Here is a 26,832-nt window from a genome sequence, read left to right as displayed (position 1 = left end):
ATGTAAGGGGAGTTAAAAGATGGCTGAAAAGCTGAGAAAACTCATGTTTGTCTTACATCACAAGCAAAAGATTCCCTGGCTCTGCCTTGTAGACCGAGAAAGGTAACAGCCAGGCCAGGCATGCTTGGAATCCCAGCACTTGACAAGGCAGAGACAGGAGTTTGAGGCCAGTGTGGGCTATATGAGATCAGATAACTAAATGTAAAAATCATTCATTGAGTAGAAAAAAAAAAAATAGGGCAGTGTGTGTGTGTTTCTATGCTTCCAAGTAATGTTAAGGTTGTATGAAGTACAAGGAAAACCCACAAATTAAAACCAAGAATTGGAGCTCTGCTTCCGTGTATTTAGAAAGAGATGCCTCTGTGCTCATGTAGACTGGGAAGGTGGTAGTGAGGCGCCCTCTAACCTGCAGAGCGCTTGCACTGACCTGAGAACCTCTTCATCTGGAGGGAAAGAATGGGAACTCTTGAGTTATGAATATGAATCAGAAGTGTGCATTTTGAGCAGGGGACGCTAACAATGACAAGCAGCAGAAAAATATTAGTACCAATAGTGTCCCAACTGGGTGCCACTAAACTGCTTTAATCTCTGTATGTTTACCTAGTAGAGTAAATTAAGAAAAAAATGGAAAAGAAATGTGAACTGATTTTTGGGGTGGGGAGAGATTGAGGCAGCACCTAAGGTAGTCCTCATCCAGGCTGTCCTCAACTCACTGCGCAACCAAAGACGACCCCAAACTCCCAGGTCTCCCGCTAAAACGCCCCAGCCAGTAGCCTGGGACACTGTAGTGTTTGTTCATCATGAGTGTAATAACCATGCTATTTGTGCACATGGCTGCACTTGTAGCTTTTATATAAGAAGTTTAAAAACAAGGAAATAAAACGTTCTAATCCCTGGAAGCTGGAAAGATGGCTCAGAGGTTGTAGGAGCACTTGGTGCTCTTGCAGGGACTCAGGCTGCCTGTCTGAGGGGAATTCAAATGTCATGCCCTCCTCCAGCCTGGGAGGGCATCTGCAGGCACCTGGTCTACCAGTAAGGCTCGCACACATAAAGTTTTTTAAAAAAATTAAAAAATTCTTTCAGTATAAGTGATAAAATTAGTAGTAATAAGACAAATGACCTATGTAAAACCTTGGGCTGTAAATATGAGTCAGAAATTCACATTCTGAATGGGGGACCCTAAAAGCAATGACAAGCAGGAGGACAGTAGCAGCTGGCAGCATCTGTTCATTAGTGGAGGAAACCAGGTGCCTCAGGACAGACCTGACTGAAATGTGGGGTAGGGTCAAGGTGAGCCTGGAACCACCCTTTCACAACTAGAAGCAACAAAGCTGCTGCTCAGCTTCCCTGTTACAGCACTAGGACACAATGCAAAGGCTTCCAGTGTATGAATCAGACATTTGCTCTTAGCCTGCACAAACTAAAATTAAGATGATCAGGATATATGGGAAAATTAACTTCAGATTAACACCTGTGAAGGAATGAGAGAGTGTCACCATTTGGAACTTTTAATGAAAGAATGAATTTAAAGAATCTTTTTATTATTATAACACACTTAGGATTTGAGTCTGATGTTATCCTGTGGACATTGTTTAGATTCTGTTTTAGACAAACTAAGTGTTTTTAAATATCTAGTTGAAAGATTAATATAAACACGATAAAAAGCTGACAGGTTTGGGTAGTATAATCATGGTTTTTGTTCGTGTGTGTGTGTGTGTGTGTGTGTGTGTGTGTGTGTGTGTTTAGTATTCTGTGTGTTAGAGGCAGGTTCTAAAATATAGCATGCAAGTTCCTCATTGTCAGGGGCTGATTAGATGGGCCAGTGAGTAAATTGTCACGGGAGCTGATGGGCCTGAGTTTAATCTCTGGAACCTATGTGAAGGGCAGGATGCCATGGTATATGTCTGTAATCCTAGTCTTCATACTGCAAGGTGAGAGGTACAGAGAGGAGATTCACCCCAAATCTTAGGAGCCATCTAATTTGGAGAACACAGCAAGGAGAGACTGTGCTAGGAGGAAACCTCCTTTGGGGAACGTAAGTTAGGCTGTAGGCAAGCAAGCTTGTAGGGCATTTTCTTACTTAGTGATTTATGGGGAGCCCCCAGCTATTGTGGGTAGTGCTACCCCTAGGGTTCTTCCTATAAGAAAGCAAGCTGAACAGACAATGAGGAGCAAGCCAGTAAGCAGCACCTCTCTATGGCCTCTGCATCAGCTCCTGCGTCCAAGTCTCTGCCCTGCTTGAGTTCCTGTCTTGACTTCATTCGATGATGAACTATGATGTGGAAACATAAACCAGATAAACCCAAGTTGCCTTTGGAAACGTTTCGTCACAGCAGTAGTGACCCTGACTAAGACAGGCCTTGCCTCAAAACTAAGGCAGAAGGAAAGAACTGATTTGAGAACTGTGTGTACACACTCGGGGTCACAGTGTCTGTCTGAAAACAGGAAGGATGGGGGTACAAGATAGCTTGGGAAGCGGCCATTGACATGCAGGGCTCGCTCTGTTGTTAATGTTGTCTACATGCTTATTGAGATTATCTTAAAGACCCAAACGGTACACTTGGAACCATAGAAATGTGCTTCTAAATAGTGTGTAACTTGTAAAAATCATAGTAGGAGATATTTGTGCCAAATAGCAGTGAATGATTATGCTCCAAAATACAGTGATGCAGCAAGCAGGTTTTAAGGGTAAGTTTACTAACTTGAATTGTCCTCAAACTAAGTAAATGTAACTGAAAAAAAAGTAAGAAGTGGTAGAGTAAATACAAAAAAATCTGGGTTGGAAATGGAACAAGAAAAGGAAATAGAAATAAAATTAACAAACCACAGTCTGACAAATGACTCCGTCTTCCTCGAGTCTGGCTCTCGATTTCCTTCTTCCAATGTTCTTAGTTCTCTGTCTACATGCTGTTGACAGCTGAAAGAAGAGGTAGGGTCCCTGGTTCATATTCTATCCTGGTGGCTAGAGTGACTGTCCTGGTGGATAGTCCCTCAGCTTTGGGGTTCGTTCTTGCTTGTGTGTCAATGGTGCCTTGCTCCTGTGGTGTTAGGTCACTCTTCTTGGAGCCTTCACTGGAACTGGAGCAAGGGTTTCTCCTGGCTCGCAGTCTAGGGGAGCAGGCCATCATGCGGGGGAAGTTGCTGGAGAGAATGGCTCTGGGAGGAGGATGAGGCTGCTTTTGTCACCTGCAGAACAGCTCTCAGAGTAAGATGAAGGCTGAGCTCTGCAGGCCTTTTTCCCCCCCTTCCATTCAGGCCGGGCACCCAGCTTGTGAACTGATGCCACCCGTATTCAGGTTGGTTCTTTCATCATTAGCTGAACCTGTCTGGAAGCACCATCAGAGCACGTACATGAGACCATCAACATGACAGATAACACTTAACTATCACAGGGATTGACCCCGGACCTTTCATAGACAGGCAAGTGTTACGCCATTCAGCTAGACCAGCAGTTCTCAACTTTGGGGGTTGAGTGAGCCTTTCAAAGGGGTCACCTAGGACCATTGGAAAACAGATGTTTACGTTACAATTCATAACAGTACCAAAATTACAGTTATGAAGTAGCAACCAAAATAATTTTACAGTTGGGGTCAGCATAACCCGAAGAACTGCATTAAAGGGTCACAGTATTCGGAAGGTTGAGAACCGCTGACCTAGACCCGCAGCCCTGGAAGAATCGTAAATGGGCCAAGGGAGAGCCTGGTTTGCACAAGACAGAGGAGCTTACCTTGGAGCCAGAAGCTTAAAAGTGCTCTCAGTGTGAATAGGACTTGTAAGCAAAGTTTATCAGAAAGAGTGGTCTGGTTTTCCTCTCTTTTAATGCCCTTCTGAAGCATCAGGCTGCCCCTCTTATTGTTAGGAGCTGTTTTCTTGTTACACTCTTGAAGTGGTTCTGTGAGACTGATAAAAGATGGCTAACGCACTGCTGTTGAGCCTGATGGCCTGAGCTTGATTCCTGGGAATCGCAGTGTGGAGAGAGCAGACCCCTGCACGTTGTCTCCTGACGACCACGGACCCACAGTGGCACGGGTGCACAGAGAGATGAGTGCATAAATGAAAACAGTAGTCCAGATGGATTATATAGGTTCAGTGACAAAAAAAAAATTTTTTTTTGGCTTTCCCAGTGACGAGCCCAGTTATGGTGATTTTCGGTGAGACCCACCTGCTTTCGGGTTCAATTGGAAGGGCACATTTGCTTTCTGGAAATACATTAGTAGTCAGGGTTGGTTATTTTGTTCTCAGAAAGTGCTATTTGATGAGCTGTTGATTAAATTCATGTCTTTTGTAGAAAATCTCTCTCCAACTTCGTTTTTAACGATCGTGGTTTGGTTGTGCCCACAACAGTGTGTGCTTGTGTGCGCTCCTGCCCACAGAGTCCGTGTCCAAAGCACCAGCTTCCAGGAGGTTCTGCTTCTGCCTTATGTCTCACAGTGAGAGTGCTGGGATGAGATGCGTGTTATCTCGCTCTGCTTTACATGTGGCCTCCATGGATTAAACTCTGGTCATCCTGCTTGGGTGGCAAGTTCCTTTTCCTCCCCAAACACCTTGCTGGCCCCTCTGTCTTCATACAACTTACATATGCTTTGATTCCTATGACTCGGGGATCTGTAACAGTTGTGGTGGCAGCAGTGAATCACAGCCATTGCACTTGTGGCTTCTTAGGGACTTCTAGTTGACCATTTGTCCTCTTGCATACATACCTTAAGTTATCCTTTGCTGGCTTTTTTTTTTTTTTCCCCTCAGGATAATCTTTGTTTTGTTTCAGCCATGAACCAGAGAATCACCCAGAGTGCTCCAGTGAAGCAGCCCCCACCCTTGGCTCCCCAGAGCCCACAGGGAGGCGTCCTGGGTGGAGGCAGCTCCAACCAGCAGCAGCAGATACAGCTGCAGCAGCTGCAGATGGAGAAGGAGAGACTGCGGTTGAAACAGCAGGAGTTACTGCAGCAGGTGAGGCCACAGGTTAGAGTCCAGCCTTTCTCTTTCAACCTTTGCTTTCCCACACAAGAGCCTGTGCTTTTCATTTTAGCTTTTGTTAGTTGCCAAGGAATGTTGGCTTTATTAAATCAGGGTCTCTCTTCCTGTCTTTGTCCTGTTCCTTGGCTGGCTTTGGGTCACTTGCACTGTATCTCATGGTCCTATGCCATAAAGAACTGTATTAGCTAGAGTGGTGGCGCACATCTCTCACCCAGAACTTGGGAGGCCAGTGCAAAAAAAAGATCAGTTCAAGACAGACCAGCCTTAGCTATATAGTATTTGAAGGTCAGCCTGAGCTTAATGAGATCCTGTCTCAAAAAATAAAGAATGGGTGTTTTCAATAGTCATTGCAGTTGATCAGAAATCAAAAAAAGCCAGGATGCTTCCTCCCAGGTGCAGATGGATTATAGATATTGCTTTTGAGAGCTTGACAAGTACTGGGGCTCAGGGCCACTCCTTGGAGAAAAATATCTTCTACCTTAAGTGAATTGTTTGTAGAGAGTTTACTTACCAGTGTGACATTTTCTTTAATGACAAATGCCACAGTATTGCTAAAGTCAAAGAATTTCACTTAAAACATTCTGCAGCTTATCCTCAAGTTTATAAGACCATACATGTCTTAGATTTGTCTGGGGCATTTTTCTGTTGATGGAAGAAGGACCTAGCTGTGAAGAGCTTGAGACTGGTTTCTTCAGAAAATATTGTTGGTCTTCAGGCTGAGTAAGAAGTTAGTTGTCTCAAAACAAGTTTGGGACGGAGTGTGAAGGAGCATTTGGAGAGCATGTGTGGGTCCCTGGGTTCAGGAGATCCCTAGCCCCACCCAATTATTTTGTTTACTTTATTTTAAGTATTTAAATTATTGTTGAGGTAGTAGGAAGTTAGCCTTTGGTTAAGCAGTAGATCTTTTTAAATTTGTATAGAAACTTTGAATAGATGGTAACAGCACCACTAGTCAAAATGTACAAAAGGAGAAGACTCTGGAGATAAAATTCTTCTTCCCCGGATTACCTAGTTTTCTTCTAGTTGTAAAATATTCAAGTTTCTTTTTTATCCTCACCCCCAAGATGTTTACAAACACAAAATAGTTTACTTCCTAAATTGCTTTTTCTAAATCATAGGTAGCTACTGTGCATGTTTAAAATCAGTTTTACATTACACTTCTATTTCTAGAATGTTGACCTTAAAGATACACTGTGTTAAGCCATAGAATCCCAAACAGACTCCTCCTTAAACTCTTGGTGCTCGTTATGTGTCCTCATGCTCCAGATGCCGGCACATGATGGGAGAATTGCCTTGAAAGACATTTGCAGGGGAAGCGTGCTAGCACGGGTGCCACCCCTCGCTCACCCCCTCACTGCCCTGGAGGAAGGGTACTTGTCACACATAAAAGGCCCAGGTAGCATAACAAGGCTTTCAGTGTGTGGCCGTTGAATTAAATTAAAAATAAAGCCTCATTTATTGTCTTTATTCTGTTGTGACTAAGTACTAATCGGTGGAAGTAAATGCAAGTCCCAATTTCATATGTGGGCTCCCAAACATCAAGAGGGTTATTACATAACAATAACTTAATTTCACTTAATTTATGATGTCATTGTCTTCTCCTTGTCATTATGTCAAGAAATGTACCATTGTCACTCTGTTGTATTACATCAGTTAGCCTGGTTTTCTTGGGCCAATTCTGCTTCTTGTAAAATTCTTTCTTCCAAAGAATTTTTCTAACTGTTCTTGGGTGGTGGGTCCTGGGTAGAATGGCCTTCCTTCTTTAGACGTGACCTCTGCTACTTTTCTCTGCTACCTACTGTGTCACCTGTTGGAGGGTTAGATCTTCTATTCTTATGCTAATGGACCGTTTAGAACTGTTTGTTTAGCAATCTATAAATTGAGCACATCCTCAGGCCTCTGCCTTCCTGCGAACGTCTTCCATCCACAGCTGTGTCTTATTACTGAAGCATTGAAAATTATTTCTACCCGCTTCATCTAACACAGAAGCAAAGAGCCTACCTGACTGTTACTAAATCTTGCCTGACTTGGCGCCAAGTCTTGCTGTCTGTCTTCAGTGCTGCTAGACTGTGAGGGGCAGTCTGTTGTGTGGTCAGACTTCCTGGCTCCTGTCCTTCTTAGCCTGCTGTCTCTTGGGTAGCTTGGGAATTCTGTGCTCTGGTGAGATGTCTGGATACAATTTGTAAGTCAGCCTACACAGCCAAACCGTGTGGCTCAAAATAATTTTTATCCGTCTTATTTTTACTCTTAGGCAATACGGAATATCAATCCCAGCACAGCAAATGCTCCAAAATGTCAGGTAGGCTCTTATATGATGTTTTAGCATTGGGGAAAAAGATAACTAAATTAGGAAAGAGAGACACCATGTTCCTGGCCCTGTTCTCACTGGAGATGAGCCAGAAAGGATATGTTTGAGTCATCTTTCTCCCAAGACACTTAGCATTACCTCTCTAAGAGACTGATCTGCCCGTGCCGATTTTCCCAGGGTGTGTGTGGCATTTGAGGCTTTCAGGACTCCCTGCGTCACGCACAGTGTGTCTCTGTGGTCGGTCTGCCATCCTCTAAATGTATATGGTTTTTGGTTGAGCGGCTTAAAATAGATTTTTGTTTGTCTCTCTCTTGTTTTTAAAGAATTGGTAAGTTGAGCCATAGCAAAGAAACTAGTTAGTTTATATACTTGCAGGCCTTTTTTGGAAATCATAATAAATACTTTGTTCTCAGTTGCCCTTCTGAAGGGGTCATTTTAAATGTCAAAGAGCTCAGGAGAAATCAAGCTTTGCACACTTGTTGTCCACGATGGGCTTCAGGGCACACTGTCCACAGAAGCACCAGCTACTGCTGTGGCTACTCTCCTGCCTCACACAGACTCCTGTCTGAGCATGGGAATAGGTGCAGTCAGGAAACCAATGTGATCCTGTACGTTTCTGCTCTATAAGACTCAAAGATATTAGGGGTGAGAGTCCCTTCACCCTCTCAGATGAGCCTCCTTTATAAGTACCCATATCATACTCTCCTTCCCTTGCTTCACCTCTACCCAACTCTCTTTCTTTTGGGTCATCACTATATTATAACCCAGGCTGCCTTCAGTTTTTCCAGTGGCTTTCCTGCAGCCTCCCGAGAACTAGGATTACTGCCACACCAGCAGCCAAATATCTCACGTTCTTTGTAGCTCCTCTGTGCTAAGTGGAAAGAGAACGTACTGTTACCTGGACCGATGGAATTCCTTGGTGATAAAGTCAGACACCACTTTCATAGAGACCCCTTAACTTTGAAGAAAATAAACTATAATTTTTCTTCTTTTCTTTTTTTTCAATTTTTGAGTCAAGCTGGCCTTGAACTCATAGATCTACCTGCCTCTGCTTCCAAGTCTTGGGATTAAAGGTGTTCACTATGCCTGGCCTAAACTCTTACTTTCTTTATCTCATAAATGCCTTCATTTAAGCAGAACACCAAGTAAAGGGGTGAGAGCAGCACTAGAGTAGGGCACAGCCATTCTCGGGGTGAGGGACGCTGCCACATTAGACTGGAAAGCTTCACACACACAGCACTGGGTCTTACAAACTGAACAGTCTCTTTTTCTGCATTTCTCCAAAGTAATGGCTTCTGTTAGTGACTCTCAGGAGCCGAAGGTCACTCATAAGTCCTGCCAGTCTTAAATAGAGGCTGAAACTCTTGTTCTTGCTCATATCTAACACCCAAGCCTGGTAAACATATACTTTTAGATCTTCATTTCATCCTTGAATAGAAAACCCGTGCTACAGTAAAGTCATCAGGAATTCAGAAATAGTAAACATCTTCCAGTCTTTGCTTTGTTTGGTTTATTTGTTTTAAAGAAAGGGTTTTACCCTATACACAGGCCAGGATGGCCTTGAACTCCCATGGATTCCCCTGCATCAGCCTCCCAAGGTGCCAGGTTACAGTTGTGTACCATGGCACCTGGCTTGAGCTATGGCCCAAGTCAGTGATAAGGCATCTGCTCTGTGGACACAATGATCTAGGTTCAGTTCCCAACACACACACACCCAAAATGGTGAGATGTGAACTGTAAAATCTTAATGTGTTAAAATTAGAGTTGATGTATATTAAAAAAAATGTTTGAGAGAGATAAATTTTGAAAATGCTAAAGATTAAAAATAATAGCTTTGTGGGCATGGTTGTGTAGCCCTACCATCCCTGTGCTTGGGAGTTGAGAGGAGAGGATAAGAGTTTAAGGCCTGCTTTGGCTACATAGCAAGTTTGATACCAGCCTGGACTTCCATGAGACCTTTTCTGGAAACTATGGTTTGCTATACATGTTTTAGTTGTCAGCATATGGACTGGTGGCTGTCAATCAACGTATTCAATTGTGGTGGTGTGTGAGTTTGACACATCAGTGTGTTTTTCTCTCTTGTCCTACACATTTTCTCCGTGACCTTAAGACATTCGATAGGGAGAAAAAAAAGTGACTTTTCTCAATTATCATAACGGGTGTAGTCATTACTTCTATAACAAAAGCCAGAACACTAGAGGAGCACATATCCAGTTTATTTAATTAGTGTTTTATTTGTCCCAGGAGCCTCTTAGAAGTGATAGCCTAAAGATCCAGGGAAACTCCATCAGACTTCGGACCCTTCTGGGTGAGATTTGGTGTCCTTCAGGCAGTTGGGCTTAGAGACTTCCCTTGAAGAGTAAGCGGCAAGTAATGTTGCTGGGCTTTTATGGTTTGCAGGAAAAGAGTTCTGTTTGCTCTCACTCTCCTTGGAGAAGAGGAATTCTCAATCTGGCCTGCCTTTGGGAAGAGAGGAAACAGGAAGACAGGTGGGAGAGGGTCAGAAAGGGACATGGCTTCTAAGGTTACTCAGCTTGCAACCCTCCACAACAGGGGAGATTTTGGTGGGGTGGGGGTATCTTTGTTTGTTTGTTGATTTTCAGGGTTTCTCTGTATAGCCCTGGCTGTCCTTGAACTCCACGTGCCTCCCAGGCGCTGGGACCAAAGGTGTTTGCCACCACGCCTGGCAGAGAAGATCTTAAGTGAACGTGGTTTCCCACTGGGTTTTCAAAAGTCAGCCAGACAGTGCTCAGCAGTCTAAGAGGAAGTGGGAAGGACTCGAGCTGGGCAGACTTCACCTGTGTTGCTTTTCTACTTTAGTAGAGAGATGTGGCTTATTCATAGTGATAGCACCTTATAAACTGTAGTTAGTGTCAGTGGCTCCAGCCTCCAGAGTTTTGCTTCCTTCCTTCCTTGGACAGGGTCTTGGCTGTGTAGGTCCGGCTGTCTTGGAACTTACTGCTTAGACCAGACTGGCCTTGAACTCCTAGCAGTGTTCATGATCTATGAGTTACGGGATTACAAGTGTGTACCACCACTGTCAGCATTTTAAAATTACTGAAGTCAAAAACTTTTTTAGTACTTTTGATGAAGTTAACAGATGATGTCTGTATTCTGGGATCTGTGGCGTATGTACTTAGGTCCCTGTGGGCTAATGAAAAACCTCAAGGCATGTGGTGTGAATCATACTGAAAGAAGAAAGACCTTTCGAGGCATTAAATATGAACCTTGTCACCATAACTTATTACAGTGTGTTTACAGGATTCGGGGAATTGTCCTTACATAGAGCTTAAGCTCTCATTTCCACGATCCAGAAGAAACCTTAGCTCTGTAAACATCTCTGCTTTGAGTGTGAGTGCCCACTGCCTGTGCGGGATCTAGCCAGATCTCCCTCAAGGCAATGTTGCTGTGTAATTGGACAGGCCTTGAGCACATTCCAGCTCTCACATGTCTTCTGAAAGACACATTTTGAGGAAAGAATGATCTTCCTGAGTACACTTTGCCCTCATTCTCTGCTGGAAATGGGGTTCAGCGTATCTGGGCTCTCCCTTGTTTGCAAGGCCTCCTGGCTCATGGTATTGTGGTCAGTAGCTCCTCTTAATTTGGCTAGCTGCTCTTGACCAGTGAGATCCTTGCTGATCCTCTTGTCTCCTACCAATTAAGGCTCTCCTGTTTGCTCTAAGACCAAGCCTCCCCCAAAAGTGTCCTCATCAGAATTGGTGAAATACAGTCATGTATGAAAGACAGTCATATAAATGTCTTACCTCAGATTTAAATAGTCAAAAGTCAGTTTTATTCTTCATAGACACAATGTTGTCAGTGTTTTGTGGCTGTGGGTTAGACCAGTTCCCCCTTGATCCTGGCACTACCCAGTGTGCCTTGGGGGCACTCTGTAATTTAGTGTTGAGACATTGGCTAGCTACACGCTAACTAGTAAAAAGGAAAAACAGCCCATCTGCTCCACGTTTTTAATCAAGCACAACAAAATCACACCACTGTTGAGAGCTTTGTGAAAACAATTACCAAAGACATTTCTTTACTGTGAATTTAGTAATAGCAAATAATTTAGCTTCCCTCAGCCCAAAGCTGTCTTTCAAGTTAGCAGACATCGGAAATCGTAATTTAGAATTCTTTTAACACTTTTCCCAACATTATCTCTCTTCTCTCTTGGAAGCTCCAATTTTTCATAAATCCTAGATTTATTTAACTGATTAAGTTTTATTTTTGGTGGGCATGTTGAGAAAATTTTGTATAAAAATGGACAGGGCGAGCTGAGCTTGGTGATAAATACCTATAATTGCAGGACTTGTTTAGGAATCCCAGCACTTAGGGAGCAGAGGAAAGCAGATTGCCGTGAGCTCAGGGCCTGCCTGGCCTATAGACATAGTGAGCTGGGGAGTAGTTAGCCTTAAGTCCTGCACACCACTATTAGTTTACTTTGTTTTTTACTAATTAAAATTGTCTCTTAAAGAAATGATGCCATAGGGGCTTTCTGGGCTTTTTGTTTGTTTGTTTGTTTGTTTGGTCCCAAGTTACAAAAGACCAAACTCGAGGAATGTGTCAGAAACCTTCCTGAACCTCAGGGTGATATTTTGTGGCATTGCCTGACAGAGCCAAGACTTACTTAGTCACTTGATGCTCCCAAGGCGTGCTGCATGCTCCCACCAATCAAAAGAGTTGTCTTGCATATTTGAAAATAATTTGGTAGATGACACAGACATTAAGAACCAGGGCAAGGAGGGTAGCAGAGCACTTGGCGTAGCACATCTAGTGTCCCAGATTCGGTCCCTCGTGCCAGAAAATGAATAAAAAGTGTGTGAGCCAAACCTGCTGAACTTATGCAGTCCTGGCTGCTCAGGAGGTAGAAGAATCAAGTTTAAAGCAAGATCATATCTCAACATACAGGGGGTTAAGGACTCATGAGTCACTGGTGGAGTGTGCTTTCCCGGCATAGATGGCTTCCTGGGTTCAGGGTCTGGTACTAAGAAACAAATCTCTCTCCACCTGCCTTGGGGGGCTGGGAATTGAACCCAAGACCTTGTTGTATGTACACCCAAGAGTCCTACCAGTAGGCTACATCCCCAACCCAACTCTGACTTAAAGATGAGTTGGAAAATGAGCCTGACAAGACCCTTGTCTGTCTTGGTTTGGTTTGTCTTTTGAGACAGGGTTGGCCTGGAGCTTGGGTCACAAACATGCACCATCACACCTGGCTAAGACTCCTATCTTGAACAGTGAAAATGGCTTGAACAATAAATGGCTTATGCTATTTTTAGAATTGTTGATCCAGACTGCTATCATCAAGACAGACTGTTAAGAATGTGTATTTTTGGAGTTCCTTTTCATTTTCTACATTTAGATTTCAGTTCACAAAGGTGACCTTCCTTGAACAGATGATTGCTGACTTGCCCACACCCATGTCCACACAGTATCCAAAAGCACATGGTCTGTAGCATAGCTCAGTGCTGCCAAAGACAGCAGTTGCTTTAAGAGAGTATAGGTTCACTTGGCTCTACTTTCCTCAGATGGCTAATCATAGTATTTTCATAGGCCGCAAATGTGAGTCATTGCACTGGACTTAAGTGAAGTTAAAACTGTTGGCTTCAAGAAATTGTCAACCGCATGGAGGGTCACTTTGCCCATGATTTTTTGTACAAATAATACTGTCTCCCTGGTCGTTCTCTCCTCACCCCCATCTTCTTTTATTCTGTTTTGTTTTCTGTGACCCCGCCTGGGTTTGAACTAGATGTACTCCTGCCTCAGCTACTGGAGCATGCCTGTCTTCCTCCTCACCCATTTTTTTTTTTTAAATCACAAAAAAGGAGTGATTTTGGGAGTTGACTGAGTCTAAAAACAACTTCTCCTTGTTTGCACATTGACATGTGCCCACTGCCACGCTGGTTTAGCTGTTACTTCTCAGACAAGGGTTGCAGCAGAGTTTGAGTGGTTCTTCATCTGCATATGCTTTTAGTGAACAAGTTGTGAAATTGAAAGTACTTGGATTCTGCCCATTGTCAGCACTTTTGAGAAGGCATAGGGCAGTGCTTAGCATGAGTGGGAGTGTGGTGAGTCCTGCTCCGTGTGCTACCTAGTCAGATATTGAAGGAGACGCTGGCTGTGCTTGTAGCTTCAGTGGCGGAATACTTGCCTCTCACCAGCTCAATCCTCACCACAGAAACAAGAGCACGTTACTGAAAGCACACCCATTCTGTAACTGGGTCAGTGTGGAGTAGCTGTTATAACAGCCTGGGATGAATTGGATAGTTGACAAGAGTGATTTCACCCAAAGTATTTGATGTTGCAAGTTGCTTCTGTCTCTGAGGAGCTTGGATTATTTCATCTTGAACACAGCGCCTAAAATTAGACTGCTGAGCTAAAAATACAAGTTTGTCAAACTTCTCTTTTCCCAAAGGTAGTTGGAAAAGTTTGTGAAAGTCGTTCAGAAATGGGGAAGTAAGCAACTCAGAAGAAGTTTGGCCAGAGCCTTGTCAGGCTTTTGCTCTGTGTCAGAGGTCAAATATTTCTTCTAGAGTATTTGACTTCTTCTAAGTCAAGTAAGTATTTTTAGCACATTTTCTTCTGTAATAACTCAAACATGCAGTAGCTTTTCCCAGTGAGCCTGTAAATCTCAGCCAATCTGGGACCTGTTTAAAGTCAGCTCTGCATTGTTAGCAGAGTCAGTGGTCCCAGCCTTCTCTGGAGGGAACTTTCCATGCTGGTTCATAAGGAAGCCTGGTTTGCCTGCTTTCCAGGACGGACTTGAGTTTCCCAACCCTAGAGTAGTGGTGTTAATTTTCATAGTGCTTGCCGGCAAGTGTAGGGTATTGGATTTGATCCTCAGTACTGCCCAGAAAAAAGGAAGGCACTTGGTATGTGGTTCCATATTAAATAACAGTGTTGTCTTTTAAAAGTTAAAGAGAGCTAATATAGCCAGACATTGAAGAGAGAGTTTAGACTAGTTCTAGGTTTTGTTTGGTTTTTGAGACAGGTTTCTCGTAGCCCAGGCTTTATGACTTGAAAACCTCTGCCATAACCTACCAGGTACTGTAATTACAGGTGTGCACCATCACCTCACTGCGTGTGTGTGTGTGTGTGTGTGTGTGCGCGCGCTTGTGTGCGTGTGTAACTTGATCTAAACACTAAATCAGGTGAAGGGATTGGCAGGAAGCACAGAGCCTTTTTGTCTGAGGACAGGAATGAAAATGAAAACAGCAGCAGGAGCAAACTGATAATGGTGTTAGCAGTGGCAGTTACAGACCTGTGTGTGCATTTAGAAAGCATGGACCTGCCAGGTAGTGATGGCGCACGCCTTTAATCCCAGCACTTGGGAGACAGAGGCAGGTGGATCTCAGTGAGTTTGATGCCAGCCTGGCCTACAGAGTGAGTTCCCAGACAGTCAGGGCTGCACAGAAAAACAAAAGAAGGTATGAACCTGCCCTGTGTGAGTGAGTCAAAGAAAAGAATGAATGAACAAGAGAGATGTCTCAATTTGTACTCTCAAAAGTACTTAGGGTACCTAATCAATTCTGTTCTAGAAGTTTCAGAATTTAGCCAGATATTCTTGCCCTGAATATAATGTCCGGTCCTGGTTTCATGCAAATTAATACCAAGCCCATTTCCCACAGTGCCATCATCTGTTTTTATTGATCCTCTCAAGGTCAGTTTAACTGGGTGCTTTGATCATAGCCCAGGTACTCTTCTGGAGGCTGGGTTCTTTCGGTGACTAGGAATGAATGGCTGGCTTCACAGCCCCAAGTTGCCTTTCTTGTGAGGCTAGACTGCTGGATCTGCAGTCTGCTGAGGGAAGGAACTGAGTTGTTAAATTAATCAGGAAATATAGAAAACGGTGGTTAAGAAGGACTGGCTGCTCTTCCAGAGAGCAGGGATGTGATTCCCAGCACCTACATGGCAGCTCGCAGCTGTCTGTACCTTCAGTTCTAGAGGGTCCTACACCCTCAGAAAGATGTGCATACAGGCAAAACATCAGTGCAGGTGGAATAAAAATAAGTAATTTTTTTTTTTTTTTTAAGAAGAAAACAATGAAACCAAAAGAGCAGCAGAATTCATGCAGCAAAAATGTGGAGGCTATTTGTTTTGTTCCATTTTGGTTTTTGGTTTTTTTGAGACAGATTTTCTCCAGAGTCTTGCCTGCTTGCAATTCAGAGTCCACCTATCTATCTCTGCTGGGATTTAAAGGTGTGTGCCACAACAATTGACTGAAGGCTGCTATTAGTTTAACCTATGCAGTAATCTTGGAAAAGAACACTCATCAAAAGAGCCAAGATAAAAGAGTATAAAAGTGCTATGAAAATTCAACCCACTACAGTTATTTCTATTGTTTGTTGGCTATGGCCATGCTTCTGTTTGCTGAAAGTAATTCAAAACCAGGCAGACAGAAATAAGTCTCTTTGATAAAATGCTCCTGAGGTGCTAGGACATGGGAGCGGTGGCAGCACTTGCCTAGCATGCCTCCTTAGCTTATCACAGGACCGTGGGCCCCTTCAGCTTCAGAATAATATAGGTTAGTCAGTATGTTTATTCAGTAGAAGAGTCTGTTTACCCTGTCCTTACAGAACATGGGGTTAATACAGTGTGATCAGTACTGTGAGCCTGCTATGTGCGGGGGTTTTAACAACATGGCGTGCAAAATGCAGATGGCACCATCCTAGGAGTTACATGGGGAAAGCATTGCCTTCCTTGAACCCTAAATAATAGAAAGAAGGAAGTATCTTAGCAAAAAAACACACATGGAAAAGCAGTCTTGAGAAAGTGCAGGAGTACACTTCTCATGTTTCAGGATGATGGAGGGACAGGCAGTGATGGAATTGTCAGACACAAATGGAGGCCATCACTGGAGCCCCTAAGGAAAGTGTTGGCCTTTGAGCAGAACAGAAAGAGATGGCAAAAACAGCCAGAAAATCTAAGGCTGGGCCTGATAGTATCAATGTACTTCTTGAAATGAGAAAGCAGTGATCATGTGCTTGACCAGCTAGAGAATACGCAAACACTAAGCAAGTCAGGAAGACAGACATACACACACCACCTATATAGGTACAGGGCCCAGACAAAGCCTTTCATCCATAGTAATTCCGTTAAGGATCACTATGATTTTCCCCTTCCCTGCCCCTGGCAGTTCTCAGCAATCTTGGCTTAAAGTTGAGTACATTTGAGAGCCAGGCACCCAGCTCCAAAGTGAAAATTTCTGGATGTCAGAACCTAAAAAGTCCATGAGAATGCTTCATTAATTAGTCACCAGTTCAGGAACAGCTAGTGGAAGAGTGTGAAGGGCTAAATGGGAGAAGAGGTCATCCAAAAATGGGGCTCAGCTAGAAGTCACACATGGAAAAAATAGTTTTGTGAAACTGCAGGAGTTTCACATGCCTCACCAAATACATAAATGTAATAAAAATAATTCATGCATGCCTTTAATCCCAGCATTTAGGAGGCAGAGGCAGGTGGATCTCTTGAGTTCAAGGCCAGCCTGGTTTATAGAGCAAGTTTCAGGACAGCTAGAGCTACACAGAGAAACCCTGTGTCAAAACACAAACAAACTACATCAAGGATAAAATGTTTAGTGGGTTTCATTTCATACATGGCTGTTACTATGTGCTTTTCTTCATTTGCCCTACACATGTGGCTCTGTCCTGATGTTTCCTTGTTGGTCTCCCCGACCAAATAACCTGCCTTTCATTTTCATGCCTGTGTGTGTGTGTGTGTGTGTGTGTGTGTGTGTGTGTGTGTACACGCATGTACGTTTTGTTTTTTTTTAATTGAGGTTTTTCAGTGGGAGCAACCATATGATACCCCTTTTTGAGTAGGGCTTGTTTTGTACGCCATGTTGACCTCCATTTCTATGTGTTTTCCTTCGTGGCTGAGGCAAAGCCTTTGTGAATGTATGTCACATTTCCTTTACTTACACCTTGTTGCTGTTGGGTCTCTAGACTACTTCCCCTCACTGTCTTGGCTGTTGTGAATAATGCAGCATTAAACGTAGATTCCCAGGGGTGCTACATCTGGCCTGATGGTCCTTTTGTCCCAGTGTCTCTGTCTTGCACTCATTTTCACTGTGGCTGTACTAACTGACATGCCCCTCTAATATCACATCATATTGCCTTTCTTTCCTGCCTCAACCTTTATGGTATTTGTTGTTTGTTTTCTTAATGGTAATTTGGACTAGTTTTGGTCTGCATTTTCCTGATGGTTGAGGAATGAAAGTTTTATTAATAATGTTTATCAAGATAATAAAATTATTAATTACTACATGGCTTTTTCATAATATGTAAAAATATCTAGAACTCTTAAATTGTTAGTATAAGTAGTACTTTAAGATTTGAAGCAGTAACGTGTTACTGTCTGTTCATAATTGAAGAAAATATAAAATTTGTGTTCAAATTTACCAAAAATTTAAGGTGATCTTTCCCTCCAGTATCCCCACACAAGTTCACACACCTGAATACTCAGTGCAACTCTCTAAGGATCGTCAGTTTAAAGGAAGATATGGCCAGAGGTATAAATAAGCCTGGGTAAGAAGTGGAGTTCACAGAGAGGAGCTGCCATTTAAGTAGCTGTGGAGAGTAAGGTTTCTGGGCAGGAGAGGCTGGAAGAGGACTGTGCCTTAGATGAGCCTTGGCCCTGGGAAACTGCACAGAAGCTGCCAGGAGAATGCTTTGTGACTTACAGCAAAGTCCATATTGCAAGTCAGTTAACAAGAGGGGAGTGAGGAGCTGTGCTCAGGCAGGGGTGATGTTCATTCAGGAAACAGCCACAATGTACAGGGTTACAGTGTAAAGGCATTATTGAGAGACCCTGGCCCGAAATTTCTTAAGTGTCTCTAGCACTGGTCAGCTGTGAAGATTTCCACGTCGGACTCTATTAAGCACTGTTGGATCCCCGAGGAAATGTTCACTCAGTTCCTAAGTTGGTGAGACTTGATGGCAGAGGGCAGGCAGTGCTGGGGCTGGGGCGTGGGGATGGCGTTGTCTGACAGCAAATCATCACATGTTCTTTCTATTCTGTTTCCATTGCTGGCCCCAGACCTTTGAGAGCTGGTAAGTAATGACACAATCTAAGAGTTTTTGTTCAAAACCTGGACTTGCCATTCTGTCCTTAGGGAAGATTTAGGGCTCTTTACAAGTAGAGAAGAGAAAAGTGGAATGGAATAGTTATGCATGTTTGGGGTTAGTACAAATAGGCAAACTTTACACCCTGCGGCTTAGTTTCTTTCTAGTTATGTGACATGTGTAGAATTTGGTTATTCTAATTAGGAAGTGTCTTAACTTTAAAATGTTAATGTTTTACCTTTGTGTGTTTTTACCTTTTCTGTGGCATTTTATCTCTTTGAAATCTAACAATATGTTTGTTAATTAGCAGACCGATTCTCTTTACATGTGTTTGTTTGCTTGCTTGTTTAAGGAATTAGCTCTCCGAAGACAGTTGCCCACACTGGAGCAGGATGGGGGGACTCAGAATGCAGTGTCTTCTCCCGGGATGTCTCAGGAGTTGAGGACAATGACAACCAACAGTTCAGATCCCTTTCTTAACAGGTTGGTGAGAATGCTGTCCACTCTGGAAAGGATCCTTGTCTCATTGTTCTGCTTAGTGTTTGTCACCCTGTTTTGAACATCTGTGTCAACCATCTCTCCACAAATGCCAAGTGCAAGCAAAGCTGAGGATTAAAGGGCCTGTATCCTGCAGGAGAAGGCAAGCTGTTCAGGCTTGTGGAGAACTGGGTCAAAGCCCAACATGCTCTCTTCTGCTACACTCTATGCTAATGTTGCCTCAAACTGAAGGAGAGTGTGACTGCCTCTCTGTGAAAGCAGGTACGGCCCCTTGGCCCCTTCAGGTGCTGGGAAGGACCAAAACAGTGTAACTTTTGCAGGTTCACAGTCCTTGGGTTTGGACTTCTGTTGGACTGGTACATAAACTGCTGTGTTGAGAACTGCTGCCAGTCATGTATTTTTGCTTTGAACCATTTATAATTAATATTTAACCAAAGGCTACCTGCTTTGTTATAAAACATTTGCAGAACTTAACTTTTTAAAAAGTTGGAGTACTCTGGGATAGTCTCTCCTCCCCAAAATGCTTTTAAGCGACATACTTTTTCCTTCCTCTTCTTCCCCACCCACCCCCCACCCCCCTTTAAGTCAGGGTCTCTCTTGGTAGCCCAAGTTGGCCTCAGGATCAGTGATCCTCCTGCCCTGGCCATCAAGGTGCTGGGATTACAAGGATGAGCCATCATGCCCAACGTATAGCTCACTTTTTAAATTGGTTTAGGAAGCCAGGTGATAGTGGCACATGCCTTTTTAGTTTTGTGTTGTTTGTTTGTTTGTTTGTTTGAGATGGGGTTTTTCTTTGTAGCCCTGGCTCTCCTGGTACTCAGTCTGTAGACCAAGCTGGCCTTGAGGTTGTAGAGATTCGCCTCCTTAGGAAAACTGTAAAATTCTTAACAGTTAAATTGAAAAACGCTTTAATTTTAACAAAAAAGTGTTTTTATCCTGTTAGAATAATTAAAACAGTTGAATTTTCCATTGTCCTGATAAGAGTAGACCGGTGCCAGGCACACTTTTACTCCTGGAACTGAAGAGGCAGAAGCAGGGTTTGTACCTGTGAGTTTGAGGACAGCCAAGGCTATATAGTGAGATCTTGCCCCCCCCCCCAAAAAAAAAAAAAAAAAAAAAACTAGAGAGATGGCTCAGAGGTTAAGAGCACTGGCTGCTCTTCCAAAGGTCCTGAGTTCAATTCCCAGCAACCACATGGTGGCTCACAGCCATGTATAATGTTGCCCTCTTTGGCGTGAAAGCCCACATGCAAGCAGAATACTGTTATAAATAATAAATAAATCTTAAAAAAACAAAAACAAAAAAAACCCTGAGGAATGGCCTGGAAGGTAGGTTTGCTCTCAGAGGATATAAAATGGTATTTCAGTCCAACCCAGGGCTGACACAGCAAGATCCAGGACAGCCTGCCTAGGTGCAAAGTAAAGGGTGTCTTATTTACTATGTACAGAGAGATAAAGAACCTAAATCTTTTCTAAAGTCAAGTCTGTTTACACAGCTTGTACTTCTAAATTGTAGCTGGAGATGGTGGGAAGAAGCCATTCCAGAGAATCTTCCACAAGAAAAATTCCAGATCTGGTCAAGTACCTGATTTGTTCTCGGAAGCAGGAGGAGTGGGGGCGGGGCTGCACATCTTCCTGACAGTCAAAGGACAAGCTGTGCGCTAAGGCCAAAGGACCCCTGTGAAACCACAGTGGAAGTCGTCTGTTAGGGTCGTCCCACTTACTCGTGCTCTGTGCTCCCTGCTTCTTCTGTCAAGTGCTGTGCTCTACAACCCAGACTATCCTCACACTTAGTCCTCATTTTAGCCTCCTGAAGGCTGAGGTCCCAAAATTGATGCCCAGATTCTAAAATGTACTGAATGACAGTTTTCTTTCTTTTAAAAAAAAAAAAAAAAAAAAAAAAGTTCTTTATTCCGTCTCTGCTTGCAAATGAATCCTACCTGTACCTTCAGCCCAGTGCTGCGCCAGGGTCCACATCCCGCCTGTCTCTCGACTGTGCCCCTCTGTGAAGCTTTGCTTTTGACTTGGCAGGCTCCTTTCTCTTCACCTGCAAAGCCCTTCACTCACAGCTGCTGCAGCCACAGCTCAGGGCAGTTGTGGTATTGTTCCATGGTGTGTGTTCATCTTTTCCAAACCATCATAACCCCTGTTTCCCGAGCTGCTCTGTCAGGTTGCCTAGATGTTCAGTGCAACGAGGGGCCATTATTAGTTGGGGTTCAGTGGAAAGCAGTGTGAGCGGTCCCCCAGATCACAAAGGGCTTCCCCTTGGGCCTCCCTGGGACTCTGCGGAAATCTAAAGTCACCTCCTCCGCAACAGGCTCAAATATCTGTGTGTCCCCGTGTGGGAACAGCACCCCGGCCATTCAGAGTAGGAGCTCACAGGCACCTTGGTAATCCACGTGGCTGTCTTTTATACCAGTGGTCTCAGAAGCAAGTTTGTTTCTTGGATTTGTGTGAGGCTTCTGAGTTTTAATAAAATCTGGCAGACTCAATGTCATAAACCAGCAGCTGTCATGTGCATTGAACAGTTAGGGAAAGAGGTTAAAATAAAACTTTTAAATGCTGGGGTGGGATCTGGTGGTTGGTTGGTTGTTGTTTTTTAAACAAACACTTCAAATGTCCATCCTATGAGGTTCAGTCTACACTTTCGATCAGAAACCAGTAAGAGAAACAGTCGCCTTCAGGGCTTGGTTGGGGTCTGTTTGGTATAGATTAGGGGTTAGTAAAATTCAGTTTCTAGTTGATAGCAGCCACAGTTCTCTGCCATCACTTAAGAAAGTATTCTCTTTAGGAATTTCCCAGCTGTCTTCTGTTGTTCTTGAATGCAATCTTGAGACTTTTCATTCAGACTTAAGTAAAATGCATGCTGGCTCATGTCTCCTGAAGGCCCTTTGCCTTATTTTTGCTTACTTCTGAAGCTGGGCCTCTTATCTGGTTTTGAGGTGTTTGGATGTTCCCCTCCCCCAACAGAAGCAAGAGGCTCTTTCTGTGGGAATTCTTATCTTCAGTGACTCATCTGTTTTGGCAAAAAGGCATTCTGGCTCTTTATTTGAGCTTGGCCATCACTGCCTTACCGTTTTCTGCCTCAGGAGCTGGAGAGTCATCATGAGCTTGGGTTTTGACTCCTCTCTACCTGGGGAATTGAGACCATGGAGCCCTCAGGCTTCAGGATAGTTACCTTGTCTGGTTTGTCTCTCAGTTGTTACCAAGCTCAGAACCTTCGTTTAGCTCTCAACCCCTTAGCACCTGTCACTTTAGTTCCTGGTCAGTGTGTCTGTCCTATCCTAGGACAGAGGCTGTTGGGCTCTGAAGAGGCTGTGCCGTTCCTCTGAGAATCATGGTCTTGCCTAACACACGTTTATGTTTGCCCTGAACTGATTAAACGTTCTGTCTGTCTTTGTCGATGTTTTCGTAGTGGCACCTATCACTCTAGAGACGAGAGCACAGACAGTGGCCTCAGCATGAGCAGCTACAGTGTCCCTCGGACCCCGGACGACTTCCTGAACAGTGTTGATGAGATGGATACAGGCGAGTATTTATTCATTTTCAGTTCATGAGGTTTTGTTTCTCCTTCCTTCTTAGACAGGCTCACACTGTGTAGCTATGCCAGGCTGGCCTTAGAGGCCCTTGAGTGATTAAGGCACGAGCTAACAACACTGGCTTTTCCTTTCTTGGTGAGATAAGGTTTTACTGTGATTCATTTATTTATTTATTTATTTATTTATTTATTTATTTATTTATTTATTTATTTATTTTGAATGTGAGCCACTGTCTGTCTTTTCTCTGAATACTTTTGGTTCAGCTGAGGTGTTTAAGTGTTGCATACAGGGCTAGAAGCCAGATTGTGGGGGTAACCAGGGTAAACCCCACTGACTTTATAGTTGAGAGACTTGCACAGGTACCGAGGAGCTAGATCTCCCTGTCGTGGAGGGCCAGGAGAGCGCAGGACCGTGACATGGTCTCCCCAGAGTGTCAGGAGCCTTTCACGCCTGCCTTCAACTTCCTCTGGGTTCACCTAAATCCCAAGTCCCTTTAGGGGAGCCCTTGGGCCCACCTCTCTGCACACATAGTGCAGCTCTACACAAAATGCTTTGTTCTTCCCTCCCCAAAACTAGGTGACACTATCAACCAGAGCACCCTGCCTTCGCAGCAGAGCCGCTTCCCAGACTACCTGGAAGCCATCCCTGGGACAAATGTGGACCTTGGAACACTGGAAGGAGATGCCATGAACATAGAAGGGGAGGAGCTGATGCCCAGCCTACAGGAAGCACTGAGCTCCGACATCCTCAATGACATGGAATCTGTGTTGGCGGCCACCAAGCTAGATAAGGAAAGCTTTCTCACATGGTTATAGAGCTGCCGGGTAGCCACTCTCTGCATCTGTGAAGGATCCACAGAGCCTAAGGCATGCATCCCTGAAATGCAATACGCCAGCCACTGATTCTCTGGCTGATACAGAAAAGGTGAACACGTATCCAGCAGGGATCTTCCATCCACTGCTCTGTTCTTCTCTGCCCATCGCTGCTCTTAATGTTGCTGACCTCTTCACAGCCGGCTCTGAGGAATCAGAACCACAAAACAACAAAACCCCTTTGGTTTCCTTTGCTATAATAACTACTGCTCTTTGGGGTTGCTGAGGAATAGCCTGTTTGGATAATGGATACTCTTCATTCATTTTGTCCGCTGGTGTCTTCACCCATCATTTTAACTGAACACACAGACTGGGAACTGAAAAGCTTCATGTCAGCATTTGTTCAGAGGTGTTTTCTTCAGCTGCCTTTTGCCCTCTGGTCCAACAAGACAAAAGCATCTGATCTAGTACTCAGTGCTGATCGGGAGATGCTGAAGACTGGGCTGAAGACTGATGGACTTTCTATTTCTTCTCTTAGTGATCCCTTTAGGCACATAGTGACCTGGATTTTATCATAGAAGCTTATGAGGCATGAGACAGTTTCCATAGAAATATATTAATTATTGCCACGTACTCTAGGCTAGGTTTGAATGGATATTTTTGTGGGTGTTTTGGTTGTTTTTTGTTGTTGTTGTTGTTGTTCCTTTTTTTTTTTTTTTTTTTTGGTGGTTGGTTTTGTTGGAACATAGACATAGTGAAGTCATTTATAGCTGTAGCTTGGGGTAGGCAATACTGTTCTTTTGGGGGGGAAATCTGTATTTCCTTGCTTTTTACCATGGTATTTAAATCTTGGTTATCTCGTCTACATATGTACACACACTTAAAATGTCTATGGTAGTGTGATAGCAGAATGTATCTTTTTAATGGTTTCCCTTTTTTTTTTTTTTTTTTTGTTTTGTTTTTTTTTAATGGTAGCCTTGAACATATCCATTTAGAATACATGACTGGTAGTTTATGTTTCACAAGCAGTATAAGTTCTGTTTGGGGCAATCTGCAGGTGTTTGGGGTAGGGCAGTGTTCTAGAAGGGCTCTTGTTGTGGGTAAAGCCAAGAGGAGCTCTTGCCCTCTGTACACTTTGACTTGGACAGAAGCAAACAAGTAGCCTCCCTCCCCCTTGGACCGGTTCATGTTGCAGTCGCTGAGCAGGCAGCAGCTTGAGAGGGGCAGGTCTTCATTTTCCTCCCCCTCTGTTTGGGATGCACATTCAAATCCTTCAGTTCACATTTGTAGTGAACACAATAAAGACCAGATTAAGTGTTACCTGTGAGATTGTCCTTAGGAAACCTGCTCACACGTCTCTGCTGAATCAGCCCTGGGGTAGGTAGTGTGTAGAATGCTGTGAGGCCATGCTTGGCTGGTAAAGTAATCAGACTAGTAAATGTGTGAGGGTAGTCGAACTTAGCAAGGAACTATAGAGAAGCATGATTATGCTTTTATTTTTGCAAGAAGAGAGATTATTAGAGTGTGTCTCCAGGAGTAATAAAGGTTTCCAAAGAGTATTTTTTAAAGGAACAAAATAAGCATGAATTAACTCTTCACTATAAGCTATGAGTACTAGTTGGTTATGAGTTGTAGTGGCACCAGTTGGCACCTCTGTCATTTAAGGGCCTTTGAATGCTTCTAGAAGAATCCCTTATTTTCAAGGGTTTATAATGAACAACAACAAAAAAATTTCCCTGGCTAAAGCTGCTACTATGAAAAGCCTCAGCTTAGGAAGATAGAAATCTACGTGTTTTGGCCCTTTAATTTAGTGTAGCTCAAGAATGGAAGTAGAAATGTTTTATTCAGTACTTTGAGTGCTCAAGAAATGCAATCAGTGTATTATATATGATTCATAGGTCAGTCATTCGTAGCCATCGACTCTAAGGCTTTATTAAGAAACTAGCTGAAGATTCACCCTTGGATTACGTCTGGGGAAACAGCCACCAGGAGGATGCACCGACTCTAGAGCAGAAATGAAATTCTGCTCTGATTGAACTGAGCAGATGCATGACGCACAGCAGTGTGCGGTGAGCAATGAGTGCCTGTGGTTTACCAGAAAGCTGAAGAATAAAAGCGCATCCTCTGTGTGGGCAGACTAGCTTTAGTGGGGGGTGGGGGGGGTGGGCATGGGGTGGTGAGAGTTAGTGGGGCCGTGATAGAAAAGCTTTGATGAACTTACTTCCCTTCAGTAAAGACTCTTCTCGCATCTTATTCCTAAACTCTCAGCCGCTTAAGCCTCCCCCTCTCCAAGTGAGTTGTGCCACCTTCCTTCTCCCTCAGGACTGTTTGCCTGGTTATACCTCAGTGTCCATCAGCCCCTGGTGCCTGTCAGTGCTCCCTGACTGCGGGAAACCTGAGCGCCCTTTCTCTCACTGAATTTGAATCACGGCCTCAATGTAGTCTCTATTATTCTGTCCAAAGTGTTTAATGCTTCCTGGCTGTAGTGGGTAGCATGCAGATAAGAATTTAACTGGTTATTCTTGAATATCTTTTACAATAAACCAATTTTTATAATCTTAAAATTGTCAGCTTTTTTTCATTTGTGTTCTTTTCAATTAGAACTTCTTTTGAGTTCCTGGGAATCAAGGGAGGAGGGTGCTGTTTGGGGGTTCAGTGCAACCAGTGCTGTATATTAACTGTTTCCTAAATACAGAGACTTAACTTTTAAAAAGAAAAAAGAAAAGGCCCTGAGGAAGCAGCTGTGGACTGTGTGCTGGTGCTGTTTTATGTACTCATAATAAATGAAAGTGTGCCTTAAAGACTGAGCAAGAACATCAATGAAGTAAATCATTTTATCGTGGCCAGCATGTTTTTATAAGGATTGTGGGTGTTCTCTCTTGATGTCTGTACTTTAAAGAGTATTCTCCATCTTTATTTATTTGGTTTGGTTTTGTGGACCTTAAAAAACAGGCAGACTGCAGTCTGCGGCCACAGACAGCCTTACTTTGGTTTCAGTGTACTTTTATATGCAAATGTAACAAAGCAATGGTCAGTGGTTTGAGTTCGTTAAAACATCAGAAAAACAGGTAAATAAACGTCAGTAAGCACATACTAAGTATTAACAAAGCAGCTCTTTACTCAGGACGGACTAATTTCAACACAGTGCCTGGCACACACTATAGATTTTATCTGGGAAAGCAAGGCAGAGGGGCCATATCCAGATTCAGGATACACTGACCAGATTGGGTTCTACAGCTGTGTTCTGACACCAGCAAGAATAAACATCTTATAAATTGAATGTAATTGTTTGCATGAAATCACATTCAAGACCACTGGGGGAGGGGATAGACCAGAGGTAAAGGCCTGCCTTCTGCTTTTTTCCTCAGTGCCTCTGCCTCATGGGTGCTACAGTTAAAACCTGCCGCCACCCAGCTTCTCCGAGTTTTTAATGCTTTCTTTTTGAAAGGTTTCTGATAATACACACTTGTCATACATATGTGTATATATATATATATATATATGTCTATAACCTACATATATTTTTATCTTAGATACAACTGCAAGCTCATATTAGATACTAACAGTTTAAAAATTATGTACTGCCTTGTTTGTTCATGTGGTTCAAATATTATACCTGAACTACTTCATAAACTTTAAAAC

The 26,832-nt window shown here is 43.4% G+C and overlaps 1 protein-coding gene across 2 annotated transcripts in view; it reads left to right on the top strand.

Moving 5' to 3' along the window:
• Positions 1-25,754, top strand: part of Yap1 (Yes1 associated transcriptional regulator) — an 84,674-nt gene extending 58,920 nt beyond the window's left edge. Inside the window, exons 6-10 of one of the 2 annotated variants that reach the window (XM_055615514.1) lie at positions 4,766-4,947; positions 7,226-7,273; positions 18,695-18,825; positions 22,255-22,367; positions 22,955-25,754. In XM_055615514.1, the coding sequence (XP_055471489.1) occupies positions 4,766-4,947; positions 7,226-7,273; positions 18,695-18,825; positions 22,255-22,367; positions 22,955-23,193 (713 nt within the window). In that variant the 3' untranslated portion in view covers positions 23,194-25,754. The remainder of the gene's footprint in view (positions 1-4,765; positions 4,948-7,225; positions 7,274-18,694; positions 18,826-22,254; positions 22,368-22,954) is intronic. The other variant, XM_055615515.1, reaches the window with a different exon arrangement.
• Positions 25,755-26,832: the final 1,078 nt, after the last annotated feature.

This window comes from Psammomys obesus, unplaced genomic scaffold (assembly GCF_907164565.1).
Source record: "Psammomys obesus unplaced genomic scaffold, mPsaObe1.curated_primary_1811, whole genome shotgun sequence".
In the NCBI taxonomy this organism is placed as follows: domain Eukaryota; kingdom Metazoa; phylum Chordata; class Mammalia; order Rodentia; family Muridae; genus Psammomys; species Psammomys obesus.
This window is presented reverse-complemented; position numbering and strand designations above follow the sequence as displayed.